General features: G+C 29.7%; 4 protein-coding genes across 4 annotated transcripts; all 4 read left to right on the top strand.

Annotated features, from left to right (window-relative positions):
* Positions 1 to 86: 86 nt before the first annotated feature.
* Positions 87 to 9,651, top strand: LOC123292263 (ATP-binding cassette sub-family C member 4-like). The gene is made up of 15 exons (XM_044872847.1): positions 87 to 330; positions 2,191 to 2,301; positions 2,410 to 2,547; positions 2,644 to 2,857; positions 2,935 to 3,160; positions 3,371 to 4,455; positions 4,686 to 4,838; positions 4,916 to 5,115; positions 5,275 to 5,665; positions 6,127 to 6,277; positions 6,639 to 6,869; positions 6,963 to 7,136; positions 7,385 to 7,512; positions 7,743 to 8,149; positions 8,412 to 9,651. Exons 1-15 carry the CDS (start codon positions 257 to 259, stop codon positions 8,785 to 8,787), a joined length of 4,059 nt encoding a protein of 1,352 aa, XP_044728782.1. The 5' UTR covers positions 87 to 256; the 3' UTR covers positions 8,788 to 9,651.
* Positions 9,652 to 11,654: 2,003 nt separating this feature from the next.
* Positions 11,655 to 16,101, top strand: LOC123292265 ((11Z)-hexadec-11-enoyl-CoA conjugase-like). Its single transcript, XM_044872849.1, has 6 exons — positions 11,655 to 11,707; positions 11,870 to 12,194; positions 12,513 to 12,643; positions 13,358 to 13,563; positions 15,312 to 15,497; positions 15,685 to 16,101. Exons 2-6 carry the CDS (start codon positions 11,897 to 11,899, stop codon positions 16,058 to 16,060), a joined length of 1,197 nt encoding a protein of 398 aa, XP_044728784.1. The 5' UTR covers positions 11,655 to 11,707; positions 11,870 to 11,896; the 3' UTR covers positions 16,061 to 16,101.
* Positions 16,102 to 17,694: 1,593 nt separating this feature from the next.
* On the top strand, positions 17,695 to 19,430 carry LOC123291497 (transmembrane protease serine 13-like). Its single transcript, XM_044871804.1, has 5 exons — positions 17,695 to 17,710; positions 18,005 to 18,179; positions 18,349 to 18,551; positions 18,937 to 19,142; positions 19,356 to 19,430. Exons 2-5 carry the CDS (start codon positions 18,094 to 18,096, stop codon positions 19,428 to 19,430), a joined length of 570 nt encoding a protein of 189 aa, XP_044727739.1. The 5' UTR covers positions 17,695 to 17,710; positions 18,005 to 18,093.
* A 1,686-nt stretch (positions 19,431 to 21,116) lies between these two features.
* On the top strand, positions 21,117 to 27,174 carry LOC123291495 (plasma kallikrein-like). The gene is made up of 7 exons (XM_044871800.1): positions 21,117 to 21,222; positions 21,762 to 21,954; positions 22,976 to 23,190; positions 23,373 to 23,593; positions 24,058 to 24,115; positions 24,297 to 24,459; positions 27,147 to 27,174. The coding sequence occupies exons 1-7, from the start codon at positions 21,153 to 21,155 to the stop codon at positions 27,172 to 27,174; spliced, it is 948 nt and encodes a 315-aa protein (XP_044727735.1). The 5' UTR covers positions 21,117 to 21,152.
* Positions 27,175 to 27,387: the final 213 nt, after the last annotated feature.

Here is a 27,387-nt window from a genome sequence, read left to right as displayed (position 1 = left end):
AAGAAAAATTTTTTCAAAAATTACTACCATATAATTTAAATATAATATATATGAAAACTTTTAATTTAGTTTATAATAATTTTTATTTACAATAACAAGAAGTAACAATTAATGTAATTGTCACGTTTTTCTAATTGTATACCTTAATAAACAATATGTAATAAATTATTGTTACATGCGTTAATCAAAACTATATAGTGCTCATTGTTACTAAATTAAGATTAAGTGCCTGTTTTAAGTTAAAAAAAAAAAAAAAATGAATTCTGTAACATACGCTGGGAAATCCCACCCAAAACCGTCTGCGAATATCATTTCAAGATTAACATTCGGGTAAGATTTTTTTGTTTTTGAATTTTTCGAAGAATAGTTTTTTTTTTTTAAATATGAAATGATCGACCATAACGCTTTTCCCATAATTTTTTATTATTATTTCATTTATTTATTACATTTCAAGTAAGAGTATTATAACAACTAACATTTTCAATTTTTTAAATACCCTGTACTTACGGTAGTATGAGAAATAAAAAAAAAGTCATAATGAACAATAATATTAGAAGTAGGTACTTATGTCTTTTCTTCTTCGACCTGATTTCATTTTAATTTAACTTTACTTAGAGCTCTTAAGGTTTGAAAGGTAAGTCCCGAAGACCTATTACCCACTTCAACTTGACCGCTTTTGCTCATTAATGATAAAAAAGACACTCTTTCTTACTTTCTTACTGAGCTTAAATTGTCGTGCCGACAGATAGGTGCACAGCCAGAACTAGGTGCTAATAGATATAGTAAACTTGCCTTTGTGCCAGTCTTTTTCGCTACAATGTTGACATTGCTTTATAGGACAAAAGAGGCCTCATAAAAATTAAGTTTTTCATCAATTTATTCGCGTAGAACGTGAAATTCTTTGATTACAAGAAAAAAATTATTCCTTATGATAACATTTTTTTTTTTTTTGTTGAAATATGAAATTTTTTTATCGTTTACCTATATCTCGAAAACGTGGAGATAGGAAAAAATGTCAAAAGTTAAAAAATGCAGAGAATATTCCAAAATATAATATTCTAGATTTGCGGTTATCACGGTAAATCTAAAAGACTTCAGCGCACATGAATGATAATCTAACGAACTTTTTCGCCGAATCTCATAAAAATCAGCAACGGAAAACAAAACTAAAAGGCAAAGGTTTTCTTTCGGTTTCATTTTTATCAATCATGCTCTCGAATGCTGGTCTAAAGATAATTTAACTTCCTATAGTTGCTGTCTCGTAGATAGCAATATCTTTCAAGAAATTAATAATGATGAAAGTTATAAATATTTCGAGGTACAGCACATTACTCTTATTACAGAGCAATCTAGTTTGTAAGCGCATTTCTTCAGAGCGGCTGCATCTATTTGGCCAAATCATTTTTTGTTGTGATCTTCATTAAAATTAATAATCGCTGACCAAAAGTTATAATCAAATAAATTAGGTAGATGATACGAAGTTCACCGGGTCAGCTAGTTATATAATAAAAATATACCATATAAAAAAATATATATTTAATTAACGTTCTGAATATCACTAAATGAATGTTTGTAAATAACTATGTCATATTTTACATATTTGATAACAAAATGTTTTATCAATAAAAATTTTTCTTGAATAGGTGTCGAGAATGATAAACAGGTGCCATTTGTCATCAGTTTTCATCGATAAACTAAATCTTACCCTACGAACTTAACTAAGTTAATATACGTGTTTTACACTCTTACTAGTATCTATATTATGCAATAAGTACTAAAGTTGTAAAGTTCCGAAACATAGTAAAAAAAAAAAGATCAAAAAAGTTTCAAAATGTGACGAATTATTTCATCATAAAATGTACAATAGAATCAGCACATGTTATTATGGTACTTTTACACAAAGTAGTGTGACGAAGTGGAAACGTGCTAGGTTCATAACTCATAGGTCCTTAGATCGAAACTATGCTCTGCTAACAGAATTTTTTTTAACATAATCGTAGCCTGAATAGCAATTAACACCCATTTTATGAAGATATCCAGTTTCAATTTGAACCCAAATTGAAATATATATACTTATAAAAAATTTCATCCGAAGTTTTTATTTATAATGTAAAATTTCGAAACAATTTCGTAAAATTAAAAATTCGCTTTGTGATAAGTTTAAAATAGAATTTTCTTCTTATTTTACAGATGGCTGGTAAAATTATTCTACAAAGGTTATCGAAAAACATTAGAATTACGTGACATATACGAAACACAAGATCACAATAAATCTGAAGTAGTCGGCGATAAACTTGAAGCGTAAGATATAATTTTTGGACTTTGCTTTAAAACAATTAGAGAGCAGGAAAGCTTCACCATTAAGGTTGAAATATGATTAATAAAAGATGTTTTTTGTTATACTTACAGAAATTGGAAATTAGAACTAATTAAAAGCGAAAAAAATCCAAAATATGAACCCAGCTTGTTAAAAGCTTTAATCAAAACGTTTTATTGTTCAATGATATTAGAATTTATATTTGTTTTGATTATTGAATGCGTTTTTCGGTAAGTAACGAAGTAAAAAAAAATTAAAAACAACCCTGCTAAAGTTTGAAGTAATACGGTGGATTATAAATCTTTATATCATTCTTTTATTTCTAGTGTATTATCACCATTTATATTAGGAAAATTGTTAATATATTTTAATGAAATCGATCCAGAAACAAATTCAATGAGTACGAATGTATATTATACGGCAGGATTCTTATTATTAAATTCAACATTAAATGCATTTTTTGTTAATCATTCAAATAAACAACGTGTATTATTGGGTATGCGATTCCGTATTGCATGCTGTTCACTTTTATATCGAAAGGTAACAGTTTTAGAAAAATTTAGTTTATAGCTCATAAAAATAACGCTTCCTTTTTTTTGCTTCTAAAATTATTACAGATACTACGCTTAAATCAATCAGCTCTGAGCCAAACATCCGTTGGACAAATTACAAATTTACTATCAAATGACGTCAATCGTTTTGATATGTTATTCGCATTTATATATTATTTTCCAATAGTGCCATTTCAAGTAGCCTTAATTACATATTTATTATGGGAAAGTGTGAACTATGCTGCATTCGCTGGTGTTTTACTTTTAGCATTACAAACTATACCCGTTCAAGGTAAGTCACAATATACATATGTCACAGTCAAAAGTCTTAGCCAGTCAAAAGTACTTTTGACCGCACAGGTTGGTCAATAGTAGTGCTTAAAAAAGCATTGGTTAAGAGTGCTTTTGACTGTAAATTTGCGGTCACAAACCTTTGATACAGTAAATAAGGTTTTAATAGCGAGGAAAATATAATCAGTAATGCATTTTTTTCTTACTTCAGGATACGTGGGGAAAATAAGCGCTAAACTTCGGTTACGAATAGCTAATTTAACAGATAGCAGAGTAGTTTTGATGAATGAAATTGTGTCTGGAATACAAGTATTAAAAATGTATGCATGGGAGAAACCATTTGAAGAATTTGTTCGCTTAGCTAGATTGAAGGAAGTTAATATAATTCGTATTGCTTCCTATATAAAAGGTTTAAACTCCGCAAGTATGGTATTTACTGAACGTACAACAATTTTTGTGGCCGCCGTAACATTTACATATATGGGAAATGTAATAACCGCAGATAAAGCTTTTGCTATGGCCCAATATTTTAATATTTTACAATGTACTCTGGCCTTATATTATCCTACGGCAATTCTACTGGGTGCAGAAGTAATGGTATCCATTCGTCGTTTGGAAACATTCTTCTTATTGGAAGAACAAGAAATTACTAAAGCCGATTCGACCACGAAAATTCCCACAAAAGGTGAAACAAAAACGGGTGAAATTAATATAAAAAATATGACAGCTTCTTGGATAAAAGGTTCTCCAATTTTACATAATATTACAACAAAAATTCGTCCTGGTGAATTATGTGCGATTATTGGTCCTGTTGGATCTGGAAAAAGTTCTCTATTAAATACAATTTTATCAGAAATAATACCAAATGATGGTACAATTAATGTGAATGGAGTAGTATCGTACAGTTGTCAAGAGCCTTGGTTATTTGTGGGCTCAGTACGAAATAATATACTTTTTGGATTACCATATGATCGCCGAAAATACCAAAAAGTTGTACAAGCTTGTTCTTTAAAACAGGACTTTATACAATTTCCATATGGTGATCGAACCGTTATTGGTGATAAAGGTGCGTCATTGAGTGGTGGCCAAAAGGCAAGAATTAATTTGGCAAGAGCAGTTTATCGAAGTGCGGATATCTATCTATTAGATGATCCATTATCCGCAGTTGATACACATGTTGGTAAACATTTATTCCAAGAATGTATTGAAACATTTTTACACGGAACCACTCGCATTTTGGTCACACATCAAATTCAACATTTGCAAAAAGTTAATCATATTATTGTTATGCAAAATGTAAGTGACTTGAACCATATTTATTCATGTTTGTCTATGTCTTTCATATCCTTTTTCTCTTGCAAGAAAATTCTTAAAACATGAGAACTTTTCATAAGCGTAATAATTCCTATAGTACTTGGAGATTACACAATATATTCTTTGGTCTGTCTCGAAGGAGAGCGCAATCGGTCCATATGTTTAAAATGAAAAATGATTATTAACTAAGTTTAGTATATTTAATTATTTAGGGAAAAATTGAAGCTGAAGGATCATATGCAGAATTAATGTCGCAGAAATTAGAATTTATAAAATATTTAGATAACGCTGATGAGGAAAATGAGGAATCGAAGAAAGAAGAGGAAGAAAGAATTATTCCGAAGTTTACCAGACAAAATACGGAAGTGCGTAATTAATATAATTACAAATAAATTATCTTTACGTTTTCAAGCATTATGATAAAAATTTATTATTTATTTAGTATGCAATTGGACGTCCATCTTCAGTGATAGAAAATATGCCAATGTCTGAAGAAGAAATGGAAAGTGGTACATTGGATACTCAATTGTATTTTGATTACTTTAGGGCTGGAGGTAATATTTGCCAACGACTCATTCTGATCTTGATCTTGATTCTTTCGCAAGTTATTTGTAGTGCTAATGATTATTGGCTATCGTATTGGTAAGTAAATCAATCAAAGAAAAGTCCAATTTTCAACGAATTCTTACTTCATGCCAAAGACAGTAATAACCAATTACTAATTTACTTGGAGTAATAAGTAATAACTAAATCTAATAAAGTATACAGTTTTCTAATTAAAAGAGCTCAATTGATTTTTAGGACAAGTTTAGAACAAAAACGCTATGATGATTTTAATCCAAAAATTGTTGATGTCAATGGTACAATTCTACCATCGGATCTAAGTGATACAAAATACAACTATGATTACGATGATAGTTCATTTGGTTTGTTATCAACAAATGAAGCTGTTTACATTTATGCAAGTTTAATAGCTCTTGTGATCCTGGCAACATCTGTACGTTCTGTATATTTTTATAGAATATGTATGAATGCATCCATCAACTTACATAATACAATGTTTAATAAACTTTTACAAGCACCAATGCGTTTCTTTGATAAGAATCCAATTGGACGTATTCTAAATCGGTTTTCGAAAGATACTGGTGCTGTGGATGAATTATTACCAAAAGCATTAATTGATAGTACACAAGTATGTATTCTTTTTATTATTATTATTTATATAAAAGCATGTTTGCGTACAAAAAATTTATATAAGCATATGTCCGAAAATAATTTATTACTGAGATATTGGAGCTTAAGAATGTTCCCAAAAAAAATATCAGTGTTTTTAAATATTTGAGACTTACGTTTCAAATCTTGAGGCTGCATTCTGGTAGAACTTTAGACGAAGATTAAGAATAAAATTTTTCGATATACAGGGTGCTAGCTAAGTAGGCAATGCATGGAAAACTTTTACATGGAAAGGTTTACGAAAAAAATTTTTTCTTTATAAAAAGTTATGCAAAAAAGTTTGGTAGGCTAGCCAAAAGGAAGCCACTCACGAAGCTTCTAAAGTAGATATGTATTAATCATTTAAGAAAGCACCCTTTCTGTCCCACGATTTGTTACATTGATGTTTTTTAGAATACAAAATTAGTTAATTTTTTACAGATATTTTCAGTAATGGTTGGTATTTTAGTGCTTATTTCGGTTGTAAATCCAATCTTATTAATACCTACAGCAATTTTGTTGATAAGTTTTATCAAAATTCGTACAGTTTTTATAAGTACCGCACAAGATTTAAAGCGCTTAGAAGGCATTGGTAAGTAATCACTTGATTTAAAAGCAAAATTTAATTTTCGACTTGTAATGGTATGTTTTATCAAATATACAAAGGTCCCAAGAGTAACGGACACCCTTGTTGCATCAGGTAGAAAATAAGATTTTAAGACGAAAGTCCTCTTCCATTTTTTAATCCGTTTTGTCTTAGAATTTCATTTTCTACCTGATGCAACAAGGGCGTCAGTTACTCTTGGGACACCCTTGTATAAAAATAACGTGTCCAGGTGTTTGTGTTCGCATTTCTCCGAAACAGCTCGACCTATTTTAATTAAATTTTGCTTGTACTTGGTAATTTTTGTTGATCAAAGTATGTCAAGAATTTTAATTATCTATTCCAACAGCTAGAAGTCCAGTATTTTCACATTCCAGTTCAACTTTGAGTGGATTGACAACAATTCGTGCATGTAATGCTCAAGACGCTCTACAAACTGAATTTGATTTACATCAAGACTTACACACTTCAACATGGTATTTATTTGTGGTAACTGGTGTAGCTTTAGGTCTTTGGGTTGATCTTTTATGCGTATTATTTTTGGCCGTTGTTATGTTCAGTTTTATTATAGCTGGAAATTGTAAGTTTTGTTATTTAAAGTTCCAAATTTAACTTTTTTAGCTCTCGAACTCTAACAGTCTCATTTCCTTTTGACAACCTATTTTATTTTTAGTAATTTTTTCTGCAAGTAACATGGGTTTGGCATTATCACAATGTATGATTCTCATCAATATGGTTCAATATGGTATTAAACAATCAGTGGAAGTTGTATGTCAAATGACCAGTGTTGAACGTATGCTACAATATACAAAACTTGAAACTGAAGGTCCATTTGAGACATCAAAAGGTATAATACTTTTACATATTTTGAAGTTATACTTTTTTTATAATTTTATGAGCAAATAATTCGAGTGCAAACACACACACACGCAACAGGAAAAATCAGTGTTGCAGACTTTCCATTCTTTAGCGCACTAAGCAAACGCAAAACTTTTTGGCAATACTGTAACACTACAACAATGTTAAGCGCGTAGAGAAGAACATACAATAATTTTTTTTACTTGTATTTACAAAGTTATTATTTTTTCTTTTTAGACAAAACGTTACGTAACACATGGCCAGAAAAAGGTGATTTACGATTTGATAAATTGTATATGAAGTACGATGAAAACGAACCAGCAATATTGAAAAATTTGAATTTGAATATAAAACCCACTGAAAAGGTACAATCATGTTTGAATTTTGTTACCGAATAGCCACATAAATTCAGGCAGTATTGTTTCAATAAGAAATCAATTTAAATAATTAAAACTTTTTGGTTTGAAACACGACCCCCCCCCCCCCTCCCAGCTCTAATACTGTAGCAATTTAGTTAACTTTTGTAATTCGATCCATTTATTACTCTTTGATATAGTGTGACATATTTAAATTTTGATGTATTTAATTCTATTAGGTTGGTATTGTTGGACGAACTGGCGCTGGAAAATCATCCTTAATATCGTCCTTATTTCATTTATCAATTATTGATGGTGATATAATTATCGATGGTATTAATATAAAAGATGTTGGATTACAAGATTTGCGGTCACGTATTTCAATTATTCCACAACAGCCAGTATTATTTAGTGCAAGCATGAGATTCAATTTAGATCCATTTAACTTATACACAGATGGTGCTTTATGGGAAGCATTAGAAGAAGTTGAATTAAAGGATTCAGTACCAAGTTTAGATTTTAAAATACAAAGTGGTGGAACTAATTTTAGTATTGGTCAACGTCAATTGATATGTTTAGCTCGTGCCATTTTGAAGCAAAATAAAATATTAGTTTTGGATGAAGCCACAGCTAATGTGGATCCACAGTAAGTTTATGTATCATTTTTTAACGAAGACAAATATAATTAATGAAGAATGCGTAAGTTGCCTGGTGTCGAAACTAGCCACGGAACGGTCGAATTTTTCTAAACTATTCCACTTTCAATGTTTTAAATAGTCATATTATTCAATTTGTCCTCTCACATGCAGTATGTTGTTTCAATTCAATTTGTCCTCTCGCATGCAGTATGAATTGATAACCTCTGCCTCTATCACATATTAATTATACTTTTCTTATTTTTCCCCCAGAACTGATGGTTTTATTCAAGAAACAATTCGTGAAAAATTTGCTAACTGTACAGTATTAACAATTGCTCATCGTTTAAATACAATTATGGATTCAGATAAGGTATTAGTTATGGATACTGGAGAAATGGCAGAATATGATCATCCATATAAATTATTACAAAATAAAAAGGGAATATTCTACAGTTTAGTGGAGCAAACTGGTGTATCAATGAGTGAACATTTGTATAATGTTGCCAAAGAAAGTTTCATGAAAAAATTTGGACTTCCTGTTGAAGAGAATACATCGCCAGACTTTGTTGGCTACCCTGATGATACCTCTAGCACTATTTCTACTGACGATAATTATACAAATGAAAATCCTACAACACACCTGTAAATATGTGTTTTAGAACAATGTAAATACGTGTAATTTAGAAAATGTGATAAGTGGGTGAATTTAAAAATCATATATTTCAACAGGATCAAGTAGACTTATACGGAGTGTTAAGATAGCTACACAGAGTTCCTAAAAATGGTTCACAAGCAGGAATTTTTCTTCAACAAAGTTTTTTCGGAGAGAATATCCGCGAAAAACTATCAGGATATCTCCGATATTTTCATTTGATCAAAAGAATGGTAAAACTGTGACCATAACCATAACTTTAACTGTGATTTAGTTATATCTTACTAGATAATTGTTCACCTGTGTAGATCTACTAACATCACAATTGATGTGCATTAGTTCATCTGTGTACATCAGAGTACATCAATGTACATAACCGTGCATCAGTGTTGGTCTACATTTATATCAAAAGATGTAGTATAGTTCGCTTATGTACGTTGATATAGTATAGTTCATCTGTGGATATAAATTTTGAGCCACACTGATGTACGCTTATGTACATTGATGTAGTCTGATGTACACGGACTACTGTACCTCCATTATGATGTATGTAGATCTACCCAGACGATCAAGGTTTCATCTACTAAGATATATCTAAATTTTTTATGATGTTTTACCATTTTTTTAATAAATAGAAATTGTCGGAGATATCCTTATATATAATCCAGTTTTTCCCGGTAAAATACTTTGTAGAAGAAAATCTAAAATGGGAATATTGAAATGTTAACCGATATATATCGGAATATTCTTCATGCGCTACACAAACTGTGCAAATTAAATTCATACAAATTTGTGTTCTGTATTATAATTCATGACCATATATTCAAACTAATCAAATAAATCATTATTATTTAATTATTCCGTCTCTTATTTTACTCTCCTTGTCAATACCTTAATAAGAAAACATCATCATAGCAGGCATAATTAACTCTGCTTAGAAAAAGTCAACTCTTACTACCAATTAACTTTTCCTGTAACATATATAAATAATTTTACGTTTTAATAAACTTTGATTTATTTTCCAAGAATCAAACAAAACTAATGTGTTCTTCTTAAATGAATCGTACAAATCAATGTGGGCACGATTTTAATGGATAATGAACAAATGAAGGCGATTATGATACAACTTATGGTCATTAAAACAAAAATAAAAATGATGTACAGTATTCGAAATGAAAAAAATACTAATTGTAGCCCCCATTTCTTTCCGCCTTTCATAACTCATTAGAAAAGTTTCATATTACGTCAGTAAAATCTTACAAAAAAAAAACAACTAAAATTACAAAACGCAATGTAAAGCTACTTTTTTGGTATGCTATTTGGATCCCTTAGGGAAGGAAGTGTGAATCCACGTTTTGCAAGGAAAAAAAATTGTGCTTCCTGCGTTATATTAATAGACCGATTCTTCTTAGCGAAAATTGTGAAGTGGTCTAGAAGAAAAATTGCGCTTGTATCTATAGTTTAAATTTGGAGACTTTTATGGATCTTTCCAAAAATCCTGAAATCTGAATTCACTGATGTTTCACTTATTGCCTTGAAACTTTCAGAAATTTGTGCTTATTATTAACCTACTGGACTTACTTTAATATTTATAAAAAATTATAAAACAATAAATAATTTCAATTGATATAAAATAATACAATTATTATTATGGAAATTGATGAAAATTAAAATAAAACTTTTATATTATGAATACACTCGGGAGGGGTAAGGATACAGGTATCTAAAGTTTGGTCCAACATAATTTAGGTGGGATAAAATATTATACAGAGAGCTATTAGAATATTGACGGAAGAATTTATTTATTAAGTAAACACTTATAAGGTTTATTGCCCAGCAGGTTCGGCAATTATAAACTATGGATATCACACGATTGAATATTATCGAACGGTTGGCGCGAGTGCTGACGGGATAAGTCATCTAATAATTGAAGTATTTAAGTAGGTTCATAAAAATGCCTCCACCAAGGAGCCTCCACCAAAAAGGGCCACCACCTATTAGTTGACAAGAAATTAAAAGATGCTTTTCATAAAGTTGCAATCTTTTTAAGCATATATTTGGTTATAATGGCAATAAATTTTGCAAGCAAATCAAAATTGAAGTTGATTAATAACAAACTATGGTCTTCAATGCTACAAGGTCGGTTAAACCTTGGACCTGCTACAAGGACCTGGACTATGATGTATTCGTAGACGAATTTTCAAAAAAGAAACGGTTCTTATTTAAAATGCAAATAAAATATTTATTAATGAATTTGAAATAGAAATTATATTATAAATTTTAATTAGTGTTATATAAAGTAAACATAAATTTAAAAAAACTAAAATTTTACGGAAAAAAATTAATTAATAAGTGTTTTAATTTTCATATTTTATCCTTTTTTTCATTCATAATGATTTCAATCTCTTTAAGTAGGCCTCCCCCAAAAGTCCGCCTTCAGACAACAACAGTTCTAAATGCGGCATTATTTATCACACTGTGATTGTTTAACGAACTCTTTTTATCGATAGTAAATTAAATTAATAATTAATATTTAAATGCTTGTTGTAAATATAGCAAAATAATTAAATTATATAAACCAAATTAATATTATATATTTTGTTATCAGTAGGTATTTGGTTTTAGATTAGTGGACAATAATACCTACCAACCAAATATAAATGTGTGCCCGATAAAAACCACCCACTTTGAACACATTTTACCCTCCTCCAGTATTTTCAATATTTAATATAACGCATTTGTTTTAAAATGTTTAATTTAGTGCATAGAAAATTTTTTTTTGGTGAATTTCAAGTTTAAAAATTAATAATCAAAGTGGATACATATTTTTAAAAAAAGTTTAAAAAGCATTCGGTTTATTTGGGAAATAAATTAAAGTTTTTATTATTCTTAATATTGAATATTGTACAATCAAGTAAGTTATTTATTTTAGCGGCTGGAAATTTTGACAACGATAAAAAATTAGGAAGCTTTTTTTAGCTTTTGTTAAATATAAAAATTAAAGATTTAATAATAACAATTAAATATTTTCGTGTTCATAAGGAAATAATTTCATATAAGAACATTTTTTTCTAAGGTAACGAAATTTATTTTTTGGTTTAAAATGGCTCCAAATATTGTAACCAGTACTGATACAGATGGAAAAATAATTTATAAGAAACCAGCACAACATTCTAACATAAAAGAACACAATTTAGAAGATGTCGCGAATCATAATATTGATAATAAATCCGCACCTAAAGATTATTCCAAAATGTTACCAGCTGAAATTGGTACAGATTGGTCGTTTAAACGTGAAATTGTATGGTTTAATGCAATTGGTTTTTTAATATTACATTTAGCGGCTATTTATGGATTTTATCTAGGATTTACTAGTGCACACATATTAACATCATTATGGAGTAAGTCTGCCCTTAAATACTTAAATCAAAAGCTTGTTTTCAAGTTAAAAACGTTCTAAATAAAGTCCAAAAAGTAGTTATTATTCGATATCCAGCATAGAAATACGAAACTCGATTAATGGTTATTTTTTTAGAATTATAATTCCGAAACGAATAGTTTTAAAGGATTTCACCTATTTATTCTTTTGATTAAAATGAAAGTATCGTCCTGTATTTGGAGTTTCAATAAAGTATAACTAAAAACAAAATCAAATTTTAAATGTAGGAGTTCCTTTAAGGAGATCTCAAAATATTGACTATTTACTTATTTCTATACAGGTCTTGCAATATCATTCGCATCAGGTGAAGGTGTCACAATTGGAGCCCATAGAATGTATTCACATAAAGCTTTCAGAGGGCACTTTCTCACGCGATTAGCACTTGTAATTTTACATACAATTGCTGGACAAGTATGTTTTTATCATATTAATCTTTGATATACACTCAACCCTTACGGAAAATGGTTTAAAATGAAACTTTCTGAAACTATAGAGTCTATCTAAGCCAAATGACCAAAAATCTTCATAAGTTTTTAATCTCAAAAATTCGAGTTTTCGACATACTTAAAGATTTTTTAATCGATTTTGGAGTCAAAGTAAAACATAAGCAATGATACACTCCTTCAAGAACTTTTGTGAACTCCCTTTCGAGAGAATAGAAGAGAAGTCACTAGATAGATACAGGGTAAGAAATATTTTGTGGATATCAGTATATCACTATGGGCGAACACCATACTGTGTACTGTATTGAGGAAATAGTAACATTAGGAATGGTTATGGCGGGGGAGTCAATGCAGTATGGATCTATACTGGTTGGCGTTACTCACAAACCTTCTGGTGGGTAGCAGTATTCAATACTGTAATATAACTTATCTGTCAATAGTATCTGTCTGTATACCATATACCAGCATTTTAGTAACCGCCATGAATTTCGTACCGTGTAGAATTTCCTTATATTCTTACCCATAGGTATTTGAATAGGACATCGAATTTTAAAAACTTTGTACCCTTTTAATCTTTACATCAAGAACAATCAGAAAGTTTCAATGAAAGCCGTTTTACATAAAGATCTTGAGCGCAACTTACACTTATAATTTCAAATGAAATGTTTTTATGTCGATATAGAATTGCATGTACATTTGGGTACGTGATCATCGTCAACATCATAAATATAGTGATACAGACGCTGATCCACATAATGCCACTCGTGGATTCTTCTTTTCACATATTGGTTGGTTAATGTCACGTAAACATCCAGCTGTAATTGCTAAAGGCAAATCCATTGATATGTCAGATCTAGAAGCTGATCCTATAATAATGATCCAAAAAATGTAAGTTTAGTAATTTTTATGATTTACCTATATACAGCGTGTTCTGTTATTGATAACAGAAAATTATACCAGTAAATAAAGCTTATCAAGACAAATAGAAAAGCTATTTACCAAATTTCGATCTGAGGCCTCATTCGGGAAATAAAACATGGGAATGGGAACCAAAGCTCACTCTATTCTTTACCTGGTAATCGATAGATGAACACTTTAAATTAGAAAGTTGTTAGAAGCGGACTGAAAAGTTTTAACCAAAATTATTTTTTCGTATGCCTTCTGCGAAATCTTGACACTTTTCGAAGACAATTTTCCAATAAAAGTGGTTTGTTTTTGGACCAATTTTCTTCAAATTAAATGAAGAAACGCGCAAAAACCTGTGATACGTAGTTCCTTATTAGGTCCTATAGGTATTTTTGCTATCAGTTACTGTCTGTTAACTATTCGGTTTACAAAAGAATATTTCAAGCACAAAATTTTTGTCTTTTTTAGAAAGAACCACTTTCTAATTTAAAGTGTTCGTCTAACGTTTGTCGGTTATGAATTAGAGTGAGGTTTAAATTAAACCGGAAAACTTAAATCGACTTCAATAACATTTTTCGTTTGAAGCATTTTTCTCGAATTAACTTATTTTTCGAGTTTCACCCATATGTCACGTCATAAGTTAAAAAAAAAGCATACTATAGATATTTATTTGAAATTCGGAAAAATCCACCTACATGCGTTTGATATATAACACAATCGATTTTTATGTGATAACCAACACACTTTTAAGTAAATAAAATTAAAACACCTTAAACAATAGATCGGTCAAACTGATGGATTGATGGACGGAACGACTGACCGACTACTATACCGCGCCCGTCAAATACTTAAATAATCAAATATTCAAACCTACATAAAATATATTGTGTTATTATTTATAAGCCATAAAATTTCTTTCAAACAATAGTGAATATTTTTGTGAAAACGTAAACCATATATTACCTTTGTTTTGGAATAATGTGTGCTCGTAGGATAACGATTTTATTGCAATAATTTTAAATACGCGTTATACAATATTTTTAATATTCACAAAAACCCACCCATAAGCTGATTAATAAGTAAAATAATAATAATTTTTTTTCGTAAAATTGTATTTTATTTCACGACAATACGAAAATATTTTTCAATATAATTTTTCAATATAATAATTATTTTGTATCTTTAATTTCTTATTTTTAATGTTTCTAAGCTAATTTGCGCCCTCGCCGATAAACAGTGACGAAATAATATTTCAAACAAAATTTGTATATTTTTTTATAAGGAACATTTTTTTTGCATTTAAACTTTTGTTCTATCTCTAACGGTTTACAAGATGGGTCCTACGGAATATAGGTCAAGACTTTGACCTATGTTGCTCATTTACGAAACTCGACCTCACTTTATATATCTTTTCGTTTTCGAGTTATCGTGTTCACAGACGGACAGACAGACGGAAGGACAGCCGAAAATGGACCAATTAGGTGATTTTATGAACTCCTATACCAAAATTTTGTTTGTAGGATCAATATTTTTAAGCGATACATATATAAATGGCATACAAATTTTATATTTAAAATCTTATGGAATACAAATAACATTTTGGACATCTTATCATCCTCAAAAAAACTTCTAAAGCTTCCAGAATCCAAATCTTCTGAATGGGAAATACAACAAACTTTTTTATAGTTTGGTTAAATATTAAATATATATGTATTACTTCTTTTTTCCAGATTTTACAAACCCTTATATTTAGTATTTGCCGTTGCATTACCAGTAGCAATTCCAGTATATTTTTGGGGTGAAAATTATTGGAATTCATTCTTTGTAGCATATATGGCACGTTATATATTAGAATTGAATATTACATGGCTAGTGAACAGTGGAGCACATGCTTGGGGTAATAAACCTTATGACAAGTAAGTACCTTTTTACTATTTATATTTTATTTTAAATATCACCAACCACAGTGCAACCCATCTCCCGGCGCGCATGTCTGTATCTCCTTATAATTTCCCCTCACGTTGCCCGACCATAGTAAAAATTTCGTGACGTTTCTCCATGCAAAAAATTAGGGAATAAAATTTTGGTTTTATGTTATTTTAGAGATATGCTACCTGGTGAAAGTAAAATTGTCGGTTATCTTGCATTCGGCGAAGGTTGGCACAACTATCATCATGCATTCCCATGGGATTATCGTGCAGCTGAATTAGGTATCCGGTACAGCCCAACAACAATGATTATTGACATTTTAGCATTTTTGGGCTTAGCCACTGATTTAAAAACAACAAGCGATTCGTTAATTAAAAAACGTAGTCTACGTACTGGTGATGGAACGCATCCTTTATATTCGAAAGGAGTATTAAAAGAAATGGATGTAGCAGATGAAGGTGATATCGATTTAAAAGGACGTGTCACAAATTATGATAGTAATGATAATCTTGATACTGAAGAGGTTAAACTAGTTGAAAGAGGTTATTAAAGATATAAATTTGAACATCTTGATATTTTTATGAAAAGACTACTTAAGGTAGTGCAATCGGTAATAGACTGAATTCAGAATTTAATGAAACTTGGCATAGTTGTCCATTATTATATCATAACTAACCAGTTAAATTTTTAGGGGCCTTCAGAGAACTGAAAATCTGAACGTCCAGTTTTATGAAATAAAATAAAATCTGTGATTTCCCATAAGGATCAATGTTAAAATATCTTTACAAATATCTTTTTTTCAGTTCTCTGAAGGCCCCTAAAAAATGTAACTGGTTAATTATGATATAATAATGGACAACTATGCCAAGTTTCATTAAATTTTGAATGCTAAGTCTATTACCGATAGTACTACCTTAATTATATAAACTGTATTAAATGAACTTCTTCAAGTTGATTCAAAAAAAAAGTTTTCTTAAGAATCTGAGAAAAGATTAAGATTATTATTGCCAAATTTCACTAATAAATAATTATTATCATAGACACCAATTATGATTAATAATTTATTTTAATATTATAATTATTTATAAATTATTTTTATGTTAAATAAAGTTATTGTTAAGAATAATATAAGAACAAAATAATTAATTTTCCACCAAACATTTTTAAATATGATTCTGTAGGTACCTAAGGCAAAAATTTTTACAGGTATAGAATTTTTTTAACAGGTTTTTACATACTCAAAGAATATGTTAAAATTTCAGCAAAGATATCAAAAAAACGACATATTTAATAGAAAACTAACTGAAAACTAATTATTTTTTGGGAAATGTTCGGGGGTGGGGGAGGTTGTTTTTTTTTTTTTTAAGAATGTGCACGAGAAGAGTGTTCGAATTTTGGGGAGTGTTTGATGAGGGATTGTGGGTTGTTTTCGGTAGTGGTTTTTCATTAGGTTTTCAAGTAAATTTTATTTTCAAAGAATCACTCACTTAATAGCGGTTAGGTAAGTATTACTTACTTCTACAAATACCATTGCCCAAGAAAGTGATTTCCAAAGCATGTTTAAGGGTTGCAAGTATCAAGAAATGTTTGATCTCTTTTCAAGTTTTGGCAAACTTTGGGGTATAAAACATTATCCTTTAATACTTTCGCGGAAATATATTTGCTGGCTATTTTTTTATTGTTTATAAAACTACTAATCCAAGTCAAACGTGCCATCAAAATTTAATAGGTTTGGCTCTTAGTATATACAAATACTTGAAATGAAATTTTATTAATAATTATTGCTTATTAGAAATTAATTACAAGAAAATTAATTGCCGAAAAATCAATTCAGTTCAGTTCAAGTTGACTGAATCGAATTCAATATATGAAAAATTATTAACGGTAGATACCTATTTTTTATTAAAAATTAAAAATATTCAGAATATCATATCTAAATTTTATATTTCTTTAATAAAATTACTATGCTTTTTTTAATATATTAAAAATTATGATATACCTATTATTAATTTACAAAATGTTTAATTATTTTTAAATTTATAAAAACAAAAGTACGAAAAATGGACAAAAATTTCAGTTTTAATATTATTTATATCAATGAAATATCATTTGATTTTAAATAGTTATTTATTTAAACATATGAAAATGAATCTTTTTAAAACTAGCGTGTTTTTTGCAATTCTCTCAAAAATTTATTGTGGTAAGTTTGTATTATTTCGCTTGTAGGGTTATTTCCCTTAGCAACATGATTTATCTACATAAAAAAAGGAGAAAAGAACTGGTTAGATGACACCATCGAAAGAGGCATATCTGTAACAGAATTCTCATATAAATTTTTAACCCTCTAATTGATTTTGGAGAGGCTGTAGAGGTGCGCAAAGCCTTGAAAACTTCGAAAAAACATGATATTTCGACAAAAAGAAAGGCGAAAGGAGACTGAGAGGTTGATATCCCTGTATAAGGCCCTTTCTAATGTTTTGTATATTTTGCTTAGATTGTGGTTTAGCATTTCAAGGTGGCCTTGGGAGAATTATTGGCGGTACACGAGCTGAAACAAATAAATATCCATGGTATGGTGCGCTAATGTTAAAAAAATCAAATAAAGTAAACTGTGGAGCAACATTGATAACAAATTTTCACCTTCTAACCGCTGCTCATTGTTATTTTGGGTAATATTTTTTAGTACTATATTATTCAATTACAACGATTTGCAACGTTCTTGATTAGTCTAGACATTTCTGGAATAATTAGAAAAATTCCAGATCGATCTGTAAACTTCGATATTCCAGTCGGGTTTTGGCTTTTTTTAATTATTTATTTTATTTTATTACATTTCAGGTATTTTGACCATAACGATTTATACAATGTAATAATAGGAGTATATAATATTTGTGAAATACCTAATCCGGCCCAAGTATTTGGTACTGCTGAAGTGATAATACATGAAAATTATGCATATCAACAACCATTTTTTGATATTGCAATAATACGCACAGATCGTTCTGCACTTTTGTTTCCAAAAATATGTTTACCATCAAATTGTAAGTATTCGCACCGTGCATGAGTTTTATTCCAGACGTTTCCATGGTAACGATACACTACTTTATTAAAATAATTTTATGAATAGACATATAAGTCTATGAATTGTATAAATGGTTTATATTGAAAATTTAATAGTTATTTCTAACAAATTTTAATCATTTTTCAAGTCAAGTAAATATTTCTCGAGATTGACCTCCCTTAAAATTCAACATGTCGCCAATCCATTTGAAATATGAGGGGGTAGATTTAAGTGAAGTGTTCTGAAGGTATGTTTTGTTGGTGGTATAACTAAAATTTCTTCGGGCTACGATTTAACGCAAACCTCAATGTATGATTTTACTATACTATAACTTACGCGTGCTACTTGATTATATTTGCTTTCAGCTGTGCAAGTAACCCCTGTTACTGAAGTAATTGGATTTGGTATGACTTCACCAACATCTGAGAAATTATCGTGTGCATTACAAGTAGCTCCTGTAACTATATACACACGGCAAGAATGTTTGAATCAGTCCAAATTAACAAGGCAAGACGTTGCATCTGGAACATTTTGTGCAGGAAATCTAGCTGGTAAAACAGATACATGTCAGGTAATGTTCTGCCGAATTTTTTCTGGTCTTGAAAACAAAGTAACCCGGATTAAGTATATATGGGATAATGTATAAGCCCTATCCTTAATCTGTGAAAAAATTCTCTAAATTGGATCGAAAAGTGGGTGTTACCATAGTTTAACCATGCTGGAAATACTGTTTATTTAAATAATTTTCTATATTAATTAAATTTATTATTTCTTTTGTTTGCAGGGAGATAGCGGTGGACCATTAGTTTACAGAGTAAATGGACGATATTATTTATTAGGTAAACCTAGTTGTTTATAGAAAAAGACGCGCACAACCACAAATGATTTTATATACCCGTCGAATTTTTAAAAAACCACATGCTAGGATGGATTCGAGCCTGAACATAACTTGATATGTTTCACGTTTCTGAGTTCCGTAGAATGCACTGTTGAATTTGTAATAAGTGCGATATAAATTGTAGTTGCTTTTGCTACCATTTATGATAGCAAAAGCTTGGAATACAATTGGCGCTTGTATATATAATATAGAATACCTTCCCTCACTTATAACGTAATGTCATGTAGACAAAATACCTAGTAAACAAAAAAACATCAGTACATGTTTTACGACCTCCTCTATCACTTAAAAATTTTTTAGGTGTTGTTTCCTTTGGTTATGATTGTGCTGAACCAGGATATTTAGGTGTTTATACAGATGTTCCATATTTTAAGGATTGGATTCAAACAAATACCAAAAGAATACATTTAGATAAGAATCCTTTAAAGTGGTGGCTAAATTTGTTGTAAATAAATCGATAAGTAAAAAGGTATATACGATAGTTGATTCTCCAAAGAAAGAATAAAAAAAGGTATTTGCAAAGGGCTAGATAGAGTTGAGTGTATATTAATATTCCGGGTGTTGCCAGAAACCCTATTGGTCGAATTTTTGTATATCCCTCCCTCTCCAAAGAAACAGTCAAATATTAATTTTTTGAACCAAATAAAGCTATCCGATGATTTTTGAATAATTTTAAGTCAAAAACTCCTTCCGTCATTTTTCCTAAAGTTTACTGTTTTTGAGTTATTAACAGTTTAATGTTTGTAAAAACTTCAGAAACGTTATTTTCAAAGCTGAAAATTAATTAAATTTTTAAGTTTTTCAAAATCTGAAAATCGTCTTTGAACAGAAGTTTGGAAGAGTAATTACAGATTGTATGATTCTAAAGCCTAAATTTTCACTCATTAAAAATTGTTTAATTGTCTTTCTGTTTTTCTACTATCTTCTTTGGTAAAATTCCAGTGGCAAAAATTATGTTTCCATAAATCAATTCAAAGTTTTAATGAATCTTTATAAAGTTGGCTAACATTTCAAACCTGTAGTAGTTTTAAAGCACGGTGGTGAGACTTAGAGACAGCGCATACTACTAAGTGTATAGCCAAAGTTCCCGGGAGACATTAACCAAAATTTTACTTATTACAGCTCCAGTACTAACTGAATAAAATTGTATTTACCTCGACATACTTATTTATTTAAAATTTTTTAAATATTTGATTCATGTTTCTATAAAATATTTATTAGTAGGTAAATTCATGTGGAATGCTGATACATCACAGTGCCTAAAGCAAAAATTTATCCCACTGTTTCTAATAATGATTCTACAAATGGATGAGAATTGGAAATTTGTTTCATTAGGTTATGATACCATTTTAAGTGCTAGTTATTAGCTGTAAGTCTATATCGAAATCGAATAAAATAATAACAGTTATCAGGAAATTATTGAAGTAACACTTAAAGCCCATATTCAACACGGCTTTTTTATCTTACCGCTAAGTATTTTTAAATATGCAAACTACAAGGACAATAATTGATAAGGCAATCACTTACTTTACAACAATTAATTATAATGTATAACGAAAATAATTAAATAATTAAGTAAAATTATATCTATTTAAAAAATAAATAAAAATCCACATAGAAATCGATAAAGAAAAAATTAGTTTATTCTTAGATTTTTAGTTGAAACCTTTCTTTATCAAAGCCATGAAAGCATTTTTATTAGAGTTCTTTATCGGATTAATTTTAGTGAAAAATAGTGTTGAATTTTCAAATTGTAAGTAAACAATAGGGCAAAATATTTGAAAGCTATTTTTATATCCTGTTATATATGAAATATATATCAAAGCATACTAATTTTAGTCCCAAGTTTGTTACGCTTAGAAATACTGATGATATTAATATAATTTTGGTGTAAGTGTTCATCAAATCACCTAATTAGTTCATTTCCGCTTGTTCGCCCGTCTGTCTGTCTGTTTGGCTGTATTTTTATAGCGTAAGTAAATGAGCAACGTAAATCAATTGGGTTTTGGGACCGTAAGACCTATCTTAATAACCGTTAGAGATAGAAGAAAAGTTATTGGAGCTGCAGGATAGTTAAATTAATAATCGCCGATCAAAAGTTACAATTACGTAAATGAAAGGCTGCCACTTCCCAACTCAACCATGGCTGACGATCTCTAGAAGCTGCTAGGTATATCATCATAATACCTATCTAAAAAAACCTGCCAGAGGGGTTTTGGTTATAAAAATTTTTCGCTGGCTCCCAAACCATTAATATAATTTAAATATTAATTTTATATTATATATTTTAAGCTGATTGTGGAATCATCAACACAAATCCAATTACTGACCCAATCCCTGGCAAAATTGTCGGTGGTTATGATGTTGGATATTATAAGTATCCATGGTTTGTTGGATTACAGGCAAAATATGGAAAAATCTTTTCTTGTGGTGGGACTTTAATTACCAGACAACATGTGTTATCAGCAGCCCATTGTTTTGTACCGTAAATAGATTCAATTTATTAAGTGTAAATTTCAATAATAGACATTCACTTTACCTTGGAGGTCTATGGTTGGATGCAGAGTTTCTGAGATATCGCAATATTTGGATCGATTTTAGTCCGTATCTCAAAAACTATTCGGCCAGTCAACAAATGCACCCGATTTTTGTATTTTTTAGGTCAAAATTACCTTATATATACTGATTTTAAGGGGTACGTACCCCTTTGAAAAAATCGAGAAAATCAAAAAAAAAATTTTTTTTTGGAATTTGATGAAACTCGGTGGATGGGGTAATTTTGATCCAAAAAGTATAAAAATCCGGTTAATTTAATGATTGGATGCCGAGTTTCTGAAATATTGCAAAAATTGGATCGATTTTAGTCCGTATCTCAAAAACTATTCGACCAGTTATCAAATGCACCCGATTTTTGAACTTTTTGGGTCAAAATTACCTTGTATACTGAGTTTTATCGAAATTGGAGATAACAAAATTTTTTCGACTTTTTGCAATTTTTTTAAGGGGTACCCCTTTGAAAAAATCGAGAAAATCGGAAAAAAAAATTTTGTTTTGGAATTTGATGAAACTCGGTGGATGGGGTAATTTTGATCCAAAAAGTATAAAAATCCGGTTAATTTAATGATTGGATGCCGAGTTTCTGAAATATCGCACAAATTGGATCGATTTTAGTCCGTATCTCAAAAACTATTCGACCAGTCATCAAATGCACCCGATTTTTGTAATTTTTGAGTCAAAATTACCTTATATACAAAGTTTTATCGAAATTGGAAATAACAAAATTTTTCGATTTTTTGCAATTTTTAATGCAAAAAAAAATTTTGGAATTTGATTAAACTCGATGGATGGGGTATTTTTGATCCAAAAAGTATAAAAATCAGGTTAATTTAATGATTGCCCATGATACTTTCTATAGGTCCATAGAAAGTATCATGGGCAAAAAAGGTTAGAACTTCCCACCGAATCTTTTAATAGTCAAAACTAAATATTTTGTGTTTGTTTTTCAGGAATTATCAACCACCAGAAAAAATTTACGATTATTATTTAGGTGTAACGGATAATTGTAAGCGTGAGGAACATAAAGATCGAATCAAAAAATTCACATCAAAATCAGTTGTTGTACATGAAAAATACTCAAAAGATGGAGTTGTCTACGATATTGCTTTAATCACTTTAGACGAAAAAGCATATGAGTTTACTCCAATTTGTTTGCCATTTAAAGGTAAGTCCGCGTAGTGTGAGTTCTTTTTACTAGGAAGAAGCTGTCTAAAATAGTTTCATTTAATTGCAAAATTTGTACTACTTAGCAAAAGCGAACTACTTACAAGCAAAAACGCACAACTTTGGTTTTTATGTTTCGGCATGATAAAACATCAAAATTAATATTCCAACTTTTTTTTGAAGTTTCTCTACCACGAATATCACGTGAAGCTTTAATTATTGGATATGGATTGCGAATACCTGATAATTCATCGTCACTAGCATGTGAGTTACAAGAAGCTAGAATTCTGATCTATCCATACAGCACATGTGAGTCAATGTTGGAGGGTCATGAAATTAAAACAGAGCATAAGGATACCTTAATATGTGCTGGTTATATAAAAGGAACAATTGATTCTTGCCAGGTAAATATTGTTATCGAATGAATAAAAAATAACAATTTTAAAAAATCGATAAACTCGAAATATGAAACAAATATGATTTAAACCCGTGCTAAACGATCGAAAAACATACATTATTATGTTTTTAAGGTAAGACAAGATAAGGAGGAAACCTCCCATTGAAACTAATTTAACTTACATACAAATTTTCATCCCTATAACTAAACTTGGCTGTAGAGATGCGGAAAGCCTTAAAAATAGCGGATAAACATGATATTCCGACATAAAAGTGGGAAGGGGGTGGAAAGTGGCGATAGGCACTTCAATTTTTATTAACTGTCAACTCTCGGTTTGCACACAATACGTAGCCATATTTTTTAAGCCACGCCTCCAAATCACTTATCAATAAAAATCACATAATCCTTTCTTTGCAGTCAATAAAATATACAGAAAATGTAATAAAATATAAAATTACTTATTTTTTCCAGGGAGATAGTGGAGGCCCATTACAAATTATGGGACAAAACAATCGAATGATATTAAAAGGTACACAAGCTTTCTAATATTTCTATACTTATATAAAAATATCTTCATCCAAGACCTTAATGTAAATTTCTTGCAAAAGAGATTATTTACTTGTTCTTGTCTGAATTATAGTGCATATAATCCAACAAACTTTTAAATAAATCCTAAATTTTGAAGTTATAATTAAGTTTAAAAATTTCAGGAATAACATCGTTTGGTTGGGGTTGTGCCGAAGAAGATTCGTTAGGTTTTTACACAGATGTTAGCAAATATATGAACTGGATTGTATCCAAAGTAAATGGGCCTAAATATCCGGGATACTATACAAATTATTGGCCCTATAGTTATTATCAATATTTACAATGGTACAATAATTTAATTAACTATAATTTATAAATCCATGTAATTTAAATCATTTGTGATAACAATCAATATGAACTTCTATATATATACACAATTCTACAAAAAATTTGTTGTTTTTTTTTTTTTAAATTCATTTAAAGTCCAATTTTTTCTGGTTGAAAGTAATTGTTTTTGCTTCAAAAATCTGAACCAAAACTGTTAAGGATAAATTCATGATATTTACATTGATATCAGAATCCAAAAAATTTAATTTTGCTCTATCGCATCCAAATTTTATAAAATTTTGATAAACCAAGTATGCAATCCTACTAAATTTGGGTCATACTTTTCAAATTTGTGATCAAAATTAACCTAGCTCTAATAGATTTTAACAATATGGAGTTCTGATCCCGGAATTAAACACATAAGTGATAGCTAGCGAAAAATTGACATCACAGCTGAAAAGAATACCCCAAAATTAGTGGGTTTCAAAAAAAAGTCCAATAAGATCGGATCAAATTTGCCGGTGTTATCAAAATAATCAAATTTTTTAACTTTATGACGTCATCAGAATCCAAAAAATTTAATTTTGCTCTATCACATTCAAATTTTATCCAATTTTGATAAACCAAGTATGTAATCCTACTAAATTTGGGTCATATTTTTCAAATTTGTGATCAAAATTAACCTAGCTCTAATAGATTTTAACAATATGGAGTTCTGATCCCGGAATTAAACACATAAGTGATAGCTAGCGAAAAATTGACATCACAGCTGAAAAGAATACCCCAAAATTAGTGGGTTTCAAAAAAAAGTCCAATAAGATCGGATCAAATTTGCCTGTGTTACCAAAAAAATCGAATTTACATACCGAAATTATATATTTTTTAACTGTTGGGTTGGGTTGGGTTGGGCTTAAAACAAAAAGTTTAATTTTGCTCTATTATATCCAAATTTTATCCAATTTTGATAAACTAAGTATGTAATCCTACTAAATTTGGGTCATATTTTTCAAATTTGTGATCAAAATTAACCTAGCTCTAATAGGTTTCAAGAATGTGGAGTCTTGGTCCCGGAATCAAGCACATAAGTGATAGCTAGGGAAAAACTGACATCACAGCTGAAAAGAATGACCCAAAATTAGTGGGTTTTAAAAAAAATTCCAATAAGATCGGATCAAATTTGCCGCTGTTATCAAAAAATCGAATTTTTGAACTTTATGACGTCATCAGAATCAAAAAAATTTCATTTTGCTCTATCACATCCAAATTTTATCCAATTTTGATAAACCAAGTATGTAATCCTACTAAATTTGGGTCATATTTTTCAAATTTGTGATCAAAATTAACCTAGCTCTAATAGGTTTCAAGAATGTGGAGTCCTGGTCCCGGAATCAAGCACATAAATGATAGCTAGGGAAAAACTGACATTACAGTTGAAAAGAATGACCCAAAATTAGTGGGTTTTAAAAAAAATTCCAATAAGATCGGATCAAATTTGCCGGTGTTATCAAAAAAATCGAATTTTTGAACTTTATGACGTCATCAGAATCCAAAAAATTTCATTTTGCTCTATCACATCCAAATTTTATCCAATTTTGATAAACCAAGTATGTAATCCTACTAAATTTGGGTCATATTTTTCAAATTTGTGATCAAAATTAACCTAGCTCTAATAGGTTTCAAGAATGTGGAGTCCTGGTCCCGGAATCAAGCACATAAATGATAGCTAGGGAAAAATTGACATTACAGTTGAAAAGAATGACCCAAAATTAGTGGGTTTCAAAAAAAATTCCAATAAGATCGGATCAAATTTGCCGGTGTTATCAAAAAAATCGATTTTTTGAACTTTATGACGTCATCAGAATCAAAAAAATTTCATTTTGCTCTATCACATCCAAATTTTATCCAATTTTGATAAACCAAGTATGTAATCCAACTAAATTTGGGTCATATTTTTCAAATTTGTGATCAAAATTAACCTAGCTCTAATAGGTTTCAAGAATGTGGAGTCCTGGTCCCGGAATCAAGCACATAAATGATAGCTAGGGAAAAACTGACATTACAGTTGAAAAGAATGACCCAAAATTAGTGGGTTTCAAAAAAAATTCCAATAAGATCGGATCAAATTTGCCGCTGTTATCAAAAAATCGAATTTTTGAACTTTATGACGTCATCAGAATCCAAAAAATTTCATTTTGCTCTATCACATCCAAATTTTATCCAATTTTGATAAACCAAGTATATAATCCTACAAAATTTTGGTCAAACTTTTCAAATTTGTCATCAAAAGTAACCTAGCTGTAATAGATTTCAAGAATGTGGAGTCCTGTAGCGGAATTAAGCACATAAATGATAGCTAACGAAAAATTTACATCACAGCTGAAGAGAATGGCCCAAAATTAGTATTTTCAAAAAAAATTCCAATAAGATCGGATCAAATTTGCCTGTGTTATCAAAAAAAGCGAACTTTATGACACCATCAGAATTAAAAAAATTTAAATTTGCTCTATCAGATCCAAATTTTATCCGGATTTATTAAAGACAGATATATAAAGTTTAAACATCATAAGCATGGTGTAAAAATGACCTTAGGAATGGATCTCTGCTGCTCACGATTTTTTTTTTTTTATTATTGCAACTAAAATTATTTTTCATGTTTATCAAATCAAAATACAGTCCATTAAATTTTCCAAATCAAATATTTATAGGTTCCAACAACCCAAAAATGTTGATTAATATATTCATAAAGCTTAATGAATAATTTTTGATCCTAAATACTTCTAAAATTCTCTCTTACAAATACAAACAAACAAAAATTTCGGCATACACAAATTATATACAATTTTGATTTTGAGGTCATGTTTTTCTTCCATATGTTGAAAATTATTGTAGAGTTTTCTGGCTCATACATTTCTTATCAAATGAAAAAATCATTAAATTATTTTTGTA

The sequence above is a fragment of the Chrysoperla carnea genome, chromosome 2, assembly GCF_905475395.1.
Source record: "Chrysoperla carnea chromosome 2, inChrCarn1.1, whole genome shotgun sequence".
Classification (NCBI taxonomy): domain Eukaryota; kingdom Metazoa; phylum Arthropoda; class Insecta; order Neuroptera; family Chrysopidae; genus Chrysoperla; species Chrysoperla carnea.
This window is presented reverse-complemented; position numbering and strand designations above follow the sequence as displayed.